The sequence below is a fragment of the Orbicella franksi genome, chromosome 11 (genome assembly GCF_964199315.1).
Source record: "Orbicella franksi chromosome 11, jaOrbFran1.1, whole genome shotgun sequence".
NCBI classification, from domain to species: domain Eukaryota; kingdom Metazoa; phylum Cnidaria; class Anthozoa; order Scleractinia; family Merulinidae; genus Orbicella; species Orbicella franksi.
Window position 1 is genome coordinate 19409727 of NC_138155.1, and position 12201 is coordinate 19421927.

A 12201-nucleotide genomic window follows, 5' to 3' on the forward strand; every position below is an offset into this window, starting at 1 on the left:
AAGTTCTAAACGCCGTTGAATTGACAATGAAAAGCATGTTTTCTAAACTGAAACGTTGTCTGGGATACTTGGGATGTCAATACTGTCCTGACGTACTTGTCAAGCCTTCACCCACCTCAGGATTTAACTTTGAAGGATCTCACATACAAAACTACAATGATTTTAGCATTGTTGTCTGGGCAGAGATGTCAGACACTGCATTTGCTGTCTGTCAGAGGTATGGTATTGAAGCATGATAGCTGTGTGTTCACTATTCACAAACTTTTGAAGACCTCTCAACCAGGAAAGCATGTGTCAGCATTAACATTCACAGCCCTCTCACCAGACAGCCGTTTGTGTCCTATTGTTTGCCTATCTGAATATGTCAAAAGGACAAGTGAGCTTAGGAAAGGGACTGACCAGCTGCTAGTGAGCTTCCAAAAGCCTTACCAACCAGTTTCAACCGACACAATTTCTCGATGGCTGTAAACGGCTCTACAAAGTCCGAAATAGATACCTCGGTCTTTAAAGGACGTAGCACCAGGGCAGCTTCTACATCTGCAGCTGCAGTGTGCAAGGTTGCTTTATCCACTATCCTGGACAATGCAGGCTGGTCAAATGCCACAACCTTTGGAAAATTCTACAAGAAACCCATTGTCCCAGCAAGTAAAGCTTATGGACAGCTCTTGTTGGAAAACCTCCAAACATAGGATTATTGCAGTTTTTTCCACTGTAAACCAGTACTTATTATCACATGTTGTTGCGTTTGTTTAGTGCCTTCTATAGGCAGATTTCCTTGGATAGGCAGTAGGTCATTGTTTACTGTCTTTATTTATGTGCATTCTGTGTACCATAAACTGACAAGCCATATACTGTAGCTGTTTACACCAATATTTTGGCAATTAAAGCTGTTTCTGTTTATTTTTTCCGCTCATGATTGCACGCTTTGAAGTCTCACGTGACTGACTAGTGAGTAGGACTAGTATCGAAATAGAATTTATAAGTTAAACGAGATTTACCTGAAAGTTGAAGTTTGACTGTAATTCTATGAGATACCATCACGAACTAGGGAGTCACGTGCTCTACCCCTTCACTGGGTTCTGTAGTTTACTCTTCTACTTATTTTCCCACCCGTTATTGTTTGCAATTACTTGTTATCTTTAAAGACTAATCGCTCGGGCTACTCGCACATATCTCACGTGACTCCCTAGTTCGTGACTGGTATCTCATAGAATTACAGTCAAACTTCAACTTACAGGTAAGTCTCGTTTAACTTATAAATTATGCAATACAATATTAACTCTTGTTAGCAATAAAATATTGAGACTTTCTTTTTTCCATTTTACTATCAATGTTGGAAAACAAATCAGCATCTAAGTATCATTCTTTTTATTTTTTAATACATTGTGTTAATTTCTTTTCAACCAATCCAGTTAATGTAAAGTTACTTAGTGGTCTTGTGTTTCTTTTTTAATTTTTTTTTTTTTAAGGAAGAAAACGTTGTCTCTTTTAAATCTGAAATTATGCAATACAATATTAATCCTGTTAGCAATAAAATATTGAGATTTTCTTTTTTTTCCATTTTATTATCCATGCTGGGAAACAAATCAGCTAGTAAGTATCATTCTTTCTACTTTGTAATGCATTGTGTCAATTTGTTTTCAACCAATCTACTTAATGTAAAGTTAGTTAGTGGTGTTGTGTTTCTTTTTAATTTTTTTTTTTTTTTTAAGGAAGAAAACGTTATCTCTTAAATCTGAAATTATGCAGTAAAATGTTAATTCCTGGTAGCAATAAAATATTGAGATTTTCTATTTTTTCCCATTTTATTATCAATGTTGGGGAACAAATCAGGGGGAAAGTATCATTCTTTCTACTTTTTAATGCATTGTGTCAATTTCTTTTCAACCAATCTACTTAATGTAAAGTTAGTTAGTGGTGTTGTGTTTCTTTTTTAAATAATTTGTTTTTTAAAGGAAGAAAACGTTCTCTTTTAAATCTGAAATTATGCACTAAAATATTAGTTCCTGTTAGCAATAAAATATTGAGATTTTCTTTTTTTTTCCCATTTTATTATCAATGTTGGGGAACAAATCAGTTCGTAAATATCATTCTTTCTACTTTTTAATGCATCGTGTCAATTTCTTTTCAACCAATCTGCTTAATGTAAAGTTAGTGGTCTTGTGTTTCTTTTTTAAATTTGTTTTTTTTAAGGAAGGAAACGTTATCTCTTTTAAATCTGAAATAATGCAATACAATATTCATTCCTGTTAGCAATAAAATATTGAGATTTTCTTTTTTTTTTCCCATTTTATTATCAATGTTGGGCAACAAATCAGTTCGTAAGTATCATTCTTTCTACTTTGTAATGCATTGTGTCAATTTCTTTTCAATCAATCTGCTTAATGTAAAGTTAGGTAGTGGTGTTGTGTTTCTTTTTTAAATAATTTGTTTTTTTAAGGAAGAAAACGTTATCTCTTTTAAATCTGAAATTATGCAATACAATATTCATTCCTGTTAGCAATAAAATATTGAGATTTTCTTTTTTTTCCCATTTTATTATCAATGTTGGGGAACAAATCAGCTCGTAAGTATCATTCTTTCTACTTTGTAATGCATTGTGTCAATTTGTTTTCAACCAATCTACTTAATGTAAAGTTAATGGTGTTGCGTTTCTTTTTTAAATAATTTATTTTTTTTAAGAAAGAAAACGTTACCTCTTTTAAATCTGAAATTATGCAATACAATATTCATTGCAATACAATATTCATTCCTGATTTGTTCTAATTTGGTATAGATTCTTATCCCCTTTCTGCCTTTCTTAGTTTTGGACAATACTAAGTCTCATTGAATAAGCCATAACCAAGCTAAGGGATGTTAATCCAAAGCCCATTTGACTTGGTTTTCCCACCTGGCCTAATGATTCTTCCAAAGTCAATTGCCATGCAATAACCCTTGATTGAAACTGTAAGCTTGCAAAGTTCTTTTCTGTTGTTGTTGTTTCATTACTAATGTTAAGTTACAGATTGACGTTATTCAAATTATTTACAAATTAATGTTGAAAATGACCGAGAAACAAACAGTAATTTGGATTTAAAGTTCATGTTGATCCTGTATTTATATGTGAAACTGGCTATGAACAACAAAGTTTTGAGATAGAGAATGCTCATTTATTTGGTTAAAAGGGTTTGACGTAGGGACATTATGTTGTCCCTACATTTACAAGGACAAATGTTGCCTTAAACTTTGTTTCTCCAACAAAGTCCATCTTGTATGTGTGAAGCAATAAAGAAACCCAATTAATATTTTTTAAACTTATTGCTAACCTATCCTTCATTTCTAATTCTGTAATTCCACAAGTTCCTGTACGCTTAAATGGTACAAAAGTAGATTATGGTGGAAGAGTGGAAGTTTTTTACGAGGGAAAGTGGGGAAAGATCTGCCGTAAAGAATGGAATTTTGAAGATGTGAAGGTTATCTGTCGTCAACTTGGCTTCAAACGTGCACTGGCTGAATTTGTTGTGGACGATATCAAGGATGAGGACATTCCTTTTATAATGTCTGATGTAGCCTGTAATGGAGATGAGCCCAAGCTGGCATCCTGCCCGCGAACTGATGGAAATCTTAATGTTGACTGTCAACATGATGACACAGGTGCTCAGGCATTGTGTGAACCAAAAAGTAAGTGATCTTTTAGCATAGTTTAGCCATCAACTTACTTAATAGTCAAGTATTGTCATATCTAGAATGGCAACGAGGAGGTCTTACTAATATTGTAAACCTCAGGCATGGTTTCTTCCTCGTCACCACTCTTTTCCACTAGTGTCTCTTAATTGTACATTCATATCTTAAGTTTACATGCATTTCTGTATGTGTGGGAAATAAAATAAATTCAAACTCAATCATCAAATAGAATTATATTTTGCCTTGATCATCTTCTTTAGTGTACAATGTACTGTACATGTGAGGTAACTTGAAAGAAATTGTCAATTGTCAAATCCCTTAGTGAGGGTTTAATAAGGGTCCATTATTAATTTGTGTCTTGGTTGTATGCTGATCAAAAGAAATCGAAAGTAAAACTGTAGTGAATGTTTTCATTCAGCCCCATGCCATACCATCTACATGTAGCAGCTAGTGTTCTTATCATAAATGACCTGCCTTTTACTCAACAACAAACTCTAACAGACTGTTATATTGAAGACCCAAGACCTTAGATCCAACACCTGGTAATTAAAAGCAAATTAAAGTTCTCATTCTAAGACCTTCACATAGAAAATTTTAAGACCTCGAAAAGGAACATCTACAAATGCTAAGACCGGTAAAAAGAAACTTGAAAACTAATGAAGTCCTGGGAAAACTGACCTTTAATGTTAGGAATGGCATGACTCAGGTATAGCTTCACTTTCAACAGACGTCATTTGCATAATAAATTATGCCCAACCTTATATCAGTAGTGGTCAAACTGTTCTTAGATGAAGAAGCTGTCAGAAAGTAAATGTGAGGGAAGGAAATCACTTATATTGGCAGGGAAAATGAAAAAAAAAAAAATAATAATAATAATAATCAATAGTAGTAATAAAAATAGGAAAGAAAATGACAAACAGACATACAGTGATCTCATTACTTGGTTACACATCCAGTAGTTAAAGCTTAGCTTTTGTGGTCGGATAAGAAGCCGTTAACTTTCCTTGTGGTAACCATCTCAGACAAGGCTGACCTCTTGCCTTTGCGGTGTCACGTCTCTATATGTATTCTCTTACAATTGCACATTGGACTATTTGTTAACAATCATCTAGTGAGCTTGCACTTCATTTTTAGCCTCTGTAGTTGATAAATTATCTAAAATTAATGACATATGATCTGCTCAAAGCTCAGCTTGAATTCAGTGGCATCACAATTTCCATTTCTTAAAGAGGTCCATCCATTTTTTAAGTATGGTATATATAAGTCATATAGCCACCTATGTAGCCATTATCAAAAATATGGCACACTGCCCTAGCTAGATCCTTGTTCTCTCTGAAATATTGGTTTGTTGTAAGAAACCAAGTATGTACCAGTATGCATTATCTTAAATTTACCAAACTGTATAAACTAAGAGCTTTTTAAGGATCAAAAGACATGCAAAAACTAAGCATAAGACCAACAGTGAGTAGGAGGTATTTACTTGGAACTGTGTTAGCTGCTGCATGTGCACACTGCATTGCCTCCATAACTTGACACCAAGTTAAACATCACTTAATTCATTATTATTAATTCTGACATTGTCTTTCCAGCCATATGTTCTTAACATACAAATCCTGCCACAACCCTTCAACAGTTTTTTTGGGACAAGATAAATCTGTGTACAGTCAAAGTTCAAATGGCAAAAGTGCAGTTATTGATGCCAATCAGAATTTTTCAACCAATCATAGCAATGTAATCAGTGAGATGGCAAATTAGATGGTCAATATAACTGTTATCTATTTTTCATATCTACATTGGGTGGCACAAGTGTTGAGACACTTGGCAGTACAATTCGATTTTTGAGGGTCTTGGAAACATTGTCCCCCTACCCCCCCCCCCCAAACCTCCGCCACCCCACCTCCCAAACAATGTTGATTTTTCTATTTCTTAGGCTGCACAGACCACAGCACTTACACAACATTGAATTGAGGGGGGGGGGGGGGGCATGGGTATTAGGGAATTAACGCTAAATGCAAATAAAATAGTATAGGTGGCTAAATGTCGAAAAGCGCCATTTTCTGAATGTGACTCATCAACTAATTTTGTCGCCCAATAACTGTAGCGAAACTACACTGTATGTGGATGGCAATGGTTTTGCTACTAACAACATCCCACCTCCTTTAAAGCAAAGGGTTGAGTAATTAACTAGGCTAGAGATAAGGTTTACTGCCCCTTTGTTGCATTGTGTTTAAGTGAACTTTGTCTATCATCAGTTATATTTAGAAGCATCCTAGAATCTCATATAAGTCTTTATCTTTCAGAGGACAAAACAGTGTTGAATGCAGTTCAACTAGAATTCAATGTTGAAAGCACTGAAATTATTTTGTGCTTCCTTGAAAATGAAACTACCTACATAAGATGGTTCAATAACAAACATCAAGAGGTTAATTCTACATCTGGGACAAGGCTGATGGCAAACAATGGTGAACTGACCATTGAAAACATTCAGCTGTCTGATGGAGGAACCTATGAATGCAAAGGATTAGAGTACATCCGATACTACACCATCTATGTCAATGGTAGGCCAACTTATTTTTACTTGGTAGAATATAATTAATTTTGAGTATTCTGCTTCACCATGCATCTGTGTTTTTCTTGATGGTTGCATGTAAATGCATACAGTTTTTTGTTTCATCCACTTTTAGTCCAGAAGTCTAATTGACGGACCAACTTTTTGCATTCTGAGCAATTTCTACCATTGGATCTGCTACAACTGGAAATAAGGACACTCGTAGAACTTGTACTCCACACGTTTATTCTTAATTCTTTCTTCAACTTTGACGTAAATTGTAAATCATGGAGATGTAAATTGCATCACAATGATAAGAGTACTTTAGACTTATACTAGTGATTGAGGAACAAGATTGTATCATCTTAGGGACAATTGAAAGAAGGCTGAATAAAGTCAGCTTGAAACCTGAAAGTAGCCTGAATAAACTCAGGAGCATAAAGCAAGCTTGAAGCCTAGCTAAATTCAGCTGATGAATGGTGATCCCAACCAAGCTAGTTTCTCATATACACCTGCTATTTGTAGTCTCAGCCTAAAAAGCTTTGTTAGGGCAGCTTAGCTTTGTATTTTCACCCTTGAAAGTTGTGTAAAGGCAGCTTTCATTTATATGTTCAGCTTAGAAAGCTGTGTACAGTCAGCTGCGTTTTCTTTTACAAAGTCAGCGACAATAAATTCATTCTATTTAATGGACATACAAATTGTTGTGAAGGTGAATTAATCAACATGACATGAGCGTGGGACAAAGAAAAATTCTGATTCCCCGACAGGAATCGAACCCATGACCTCCTGAACACCGGGCGGGGGCTCTATCCACTGAGCTACGAGAACTCATGAAGAGCAAGGTCATTTCACTGAGTTCATATATGATAGGTGTCCTGCATACTGCTAGGAGTATGCAGGACACCTATCATATATGAACTCAGTGAAATGACCTTGCTCTTCATGAGTTCTCGTAGCTCAGTGGATAGAGCCTAGCAGTATGCATACTGCTAGGAGTATGCAGGACACCTATCATATATGAACTCAGTGAAATGACCTTGCTCTCCATGAGTTCTCGTAGTTCAGTGGATATGGCAGGTGTCTTTTACAGGTCACAGGTCACAATCAAAACACTCAGTAAATTTACTCCTACAATAGATTTTCACCGAAGATTTGCATTTTCTCGACAGAATTCCACAAAGCTGATGATTTGATGTCCTCAAGTATGATTTCAATAATTTACGTTAATTTGATGTTTTTGTTTTTAATTTTTAGAATTAAGGTAAAGCATTCAGTAAATACTCCTAGCAGTATGCAGGACACCTATCATATATGAACTCAGTGAAATGACCTTGCTCTCCATGAGTTCTCGTAGCTCAGAGGATAGAGCGCCCGCCCGGTGTTCGGGAGGTCATGGGTTCGATTCCTGTCGGGGACTCAGAATTTTTCTTTGTCCTACGCTCGTGTCATGTTGATTAATTCACCTTCACATTTCATTACCGAGCTTAAAATTCACCATCTTTATTAACTTATCATACAAATTGTTATTTATCCAGGTGTAAGATCTAAAGTTCGCTGAAAGTACAATATTTAATGCACTATTTTTACAGGTTTCCGGCAAAAATAACTTCTAAAACACCAAAAATCATACTTTTGTCTTTTTTCAGTTTATGTGAACACTATAACCTCAATGAGCCTATAAATTCTCGTAACAAAATGACACCTGTGGTAAACAATAAATTTTCACCGAAGATTTGCATTTTCTCGACAGAATTCCACAAAGCTGATGATTTGATGTCCTCAAGTGTGATTTCAATAATTTACGTTAATTTGATGTTTTTGTTTTTAATTTTTAGAATTAAGGTAAAGCATTCAGTAAATCCATGAATAAAATTTAATCCAAAATTGATAAACACTGGGATAAAATTTAACTTCATAGACTTGTTTGCAGATAGACAGTAATTGAAGACTTTTAAAGTGCAGCACTATTTACGTAAAAGTCATGCGGTAGCAATATCCTTTATTGTTCTTTTATATATTAAGTGCAAATAGCTCACTCAAAAGATGATATAAAATTAACTTACAAATAAACCAATGTTATTGATTCTTTCAACAGCAAGATTTATTGATTTGAAACCTCAACAAAATGTTATTGCTGATTCTTGTGGGATTATAAGCTGTAGTGCCGAAGGAACTCCAACTCCACAGATTGAGTGGAAGAGACAAGATGGAATACGACTGGACGAGGGAAGATTTATACACCATTCTCGTGGCAGTTTAAAAATTAATCCAGTTCGCCCACGAGACAGTGGAACATACATCTGTACCTTCAGACAAAGTAAAGGAAGTAAAAGGGTTACAACAAAAGAACAAACCATCAATGTTTTAGTCATATGTGAGTAACAAAATTAATCAAAGAAATTTATCAGACAAATTTATTAATAATATTAATAAACAGCTGTATTTAGAAGGCAGTAGCTTCCATGCAATGTTTGCTTAGACTGAGATTTATGAACATTTTTTTGTGATAACTTGATAGGAATCCTTTGTTTTTGAAATAGTTAACAATTATTCACCGAAGTGGAGGTGAATAGTTGTGGATATTTACTGAGCCACGAAGCGGCGAGGTAAATATCCATCACTTTCACCAACACTGAGGTGAATAATTGTTTTAGTATATAACACACAAGCTGAATAATTAACGGACCAAACCGTATTTTACGTGTGACAAGCGGTCGCAAATTTTAAAATCTCTCATGCCGACTGCTCAGAGGTGAATAATACTTGCTAATCACCTCTGAGTTAACCAATCAGAGCGTGCAAAAAGCACTATTCATTTGTGTGGTATATACTGAAATGATTTATTAGGGAGTGGGCATTTTTATTGCCATGCAGTTAGACTCTTGAAAACTAAGACATCAGACCGAAGACCCATCTTAATTTTTGTCCTGTGGCGAAAGATCCCAATGTAAAGCGATGTATAGACAATGAGAAGTCCCTCTTTCGCTTAGTCTGTCAAGCGAGACCATCAATAAATCACGAGGAAAAAATGGCTGTGTAAAATCCTGAGGGCGAGCTGCAAACGAAAGGAGTGACTACCGCTTAAGCCATGAAATTTGAATTATGGGTTGTCCTCACAATGCAAAAATATGATTGGCTTTTTTTTTAAATAATGTTAGGAGCATTGACAACAGGTTGTCACCATTTGAGATGTGTGTGGCGTCTTGCAGGAATGTTTGTTTCGTTCTCTTAAAAGAGGATGCTTCGGAACTGGAGCAAATCAAAGCATTGGAATTGCATCTCACAGACTCTAATGTTCTAGTGATTCTGCCAATAAACAGGCTATGGAAAGAGTTAAATTTATCAAGTGTTTTGTTTGGCAAAGCTTTTTGCATCGAATCCAAATGCGAACATGTTAGTAATTTTGCCACTCAACACCAGGTCAACTGCATCTTCGAAGAACAATTCCTTAAATACGAATTGATTGAGCTTGGCCTTTCTGCTGTTCATTTCAAGGATTAAACTGGACTTTCACTTAAAATGGACATTCACTTGCAACTTTCCACTGCTATCGGCAAACGTGTCACTACAGTTGGATGATCTCCAAAGTCAAATACATAATGTAAATTCTCAGTTGAACTCTGCGTTTGAAAATTTCGCAATGACTTTTAAAATTTAAACCTACAGACGACAAAAAATTGTTACAAGATGCCTCCTTTGCCATCTTCTTTCAAAACTTTTTAAGCAGTTTCACTTAACGAACGCCATAATGAAGTTACACTTCTCACGGTATGGTTTTGTTTTGCTACTTGGAGAGAAAAGCGATTTTATTCAAGATATCTCCCAGGGTCATTGGTAATAGGCAATAACGAGAGCATGTCAAGATAAGGAATCCTATTGGATACGTGTAATGAGATTACAAATTTGCACTGAAAAATCACTCGCCCGTGAAAGGTCAAATTCTCTGGCTTAGGTGGTGGTCCCCTCTTTCTCGTGCTTCTTATCCCCAGGAGTTCACACAGCGATTTTTCCTCACAGTTTTCTTTCACATCACGCTCGACGGACTAAACGAGAGGGACTACTCGTAGTCTAACTGATGTAAACCGTTTAACTGTGGGTTATGCAACATTTTACTGCGGTGAAAAGGCCAATTGGCTGCAATTGAAACGTGGGATGTTTTCGTCAATTCTATTGTCAGTCCTTTGAAGCTCAGGGAGGTTGCACTTCCAAAGCATCAACATCATTCAAGATTGTCAGCGGCCCAGTCTTACAAGAAAGATGTCTTGCTGTTATTTTTCCTGCCAAAACATCCCTATGGCTGTTGTGACAGGGCCATCACACCATCTTGCTGTGACACGCGGCTATCACGTGACAAGAATTTGCAATGCTGGCATGACTTCCTGTCAGTCAAAGCTGGTAAAATAACAGCACTCAACTGAGATACACTCTAACTGATAAAAATAAAATAATCCCGGATTATTTTATTATTCGGTTTTTCTATAAGATCAAGAGCCACTTAGTATTCACAGCAATTTCTCACCAAAAATGCTTTGCCGAATATAGAATATATAACGGTAGCATTATTTCAGGATTTGCAAAGATAATTTTATCCTTAGTATTATATTCCATCACACAACCCTTGGTCCTCATGCAAGTAAACTTTTACACAGCATTGAAATTCACCGGTTTACACCGCCTTTCCTAGTTTTCGTAGTATGATGGTGTCTAAAACTGGGCTTCGGGTCTTAGGTCTTAGTTTTCAAGGGTCTTAGTTTTCGTAACACCCTTCTCAGGCCTTGCCTCTAATGACTGAGACAAGGATGAGAGGAATACCTTTTCTGGGCTGGGATTTGGTGAGCTCAATGGTATGGAAGGGTAAGAAGAACTCCCATGAACAAGTATTTTAAAACCCTTTCAAAAGTATTTCATGGGGTTACTCAATCCATGATTATAGAAAAAGAATGTAGTGTGCATAATATTAATGTAGGTAGGTGTGAAAAGAGCACCATTTTGAATTACAGAGGTATATGAGAGGGGTCCATTTTCTGACATGAATGGCAATTGAATTGAATTGGCATATAAAAAGGGTACAGTTAAGACCTTGGGGGAAGGCTCCCCATATTAAACCTTGTTCAGCAGGGGGAGGGTTTATAAAAATTATGAAACTTTATCTTTTAATGCTGTTTAATTGTTTGTTCTTTTCTATAGCTCGCCCAAAGGTTTTGTTAGAAGCAAGAAGGCGCCCGCTAGAAGGAGATAGTGTCAAACTGACTTGTAAAATTATTGAAGGTTTTCCTGAACCACAAATATCCTGGTTTAAAGATGGAAACCCTCTGTCTAGGGAGGTGAATGCAACTTTGATCTTAACAAATGTAACAGACAGGGACGAGGGATGGTACACCTGCGAAGCACAAAATGCTGGTGGTAGTTTCACTAGTAGCAGAAATATCACGGTTGAAAGTAAGTTAATAAAAATTGTCATGAATATACCAACAATTGAAAGCAACAATTTATTTTGCTAACTTTCTTCAATAAGATATTGCTTATTGATGACAGTATAAAGTTGGGCTTCCTATTAAAGGATTAGCTGTGATATAGTCTTGAAATTATTGTCATTATCAATACGGTAAATATAGAAACCCTGTAAATCAGCCATCTCTGTTGTTTGACTCCAGAAAATTTAATCCAAGTATACCTATGTTGTGCACAAGTCACTGGACATTCTGAGGGGTTAGGAGTTTCAAAAGCCAAAAGGAGAGGTGGTGGGGGAAGGGGAGGGTGGTCCAAACCAAAATGTCTTCCATGGGAGGAATATGAATATTTTCTGGAAAAAAACACATTGAGTTGTTGTGGTCAACAAAGGCAGAGTTCTTAAATTGTTTTTACCTCTGTTTTAAGCAGCCGACAATAATTTAATACTTGTAGTTTGGCCTTGGTTTTAAAAAGATGGGAACAGGCAAGGGTCTCAAGAATCTAAGGCAAAGATGATGAAAACCGTCCCATCTTTATTG

At 36.0% G+C, this 12201-nt stretch overlaps 1 protein-coding gene across 1 annotated transcript in view; it reads left to right on the forward strand.

Moving 5' to 3' along the window:
* The first annotated feature begins 458 nt into the window (after positions 1-458).
* The window catches only part of LOC145503351 (fibroblast growth factor receptor 1-like), a 42386-nt gene continuing 30643 nt past the window's right edge, over positions 459-12201 (forward strand). The window contains exons 1-5 of the mRNA XM_081482821.1: positions 459-667; positions 3263-3660; positions 5964-6221; positions 8307-8585; positions 11399-11650. Of these exons, the coding sequence (XP_081338947.1) occupies positions 459-667; positions 3263-3660; positions 5964-6221; positions 8307-8585; positions 11399-11650 (1396 nt within the window). The remainder of the gene's footprint in view (positions 668-3262; positions 3661-5963; positions 6222-8306; positions 8586-11398; positions 11651-12201) is intronic.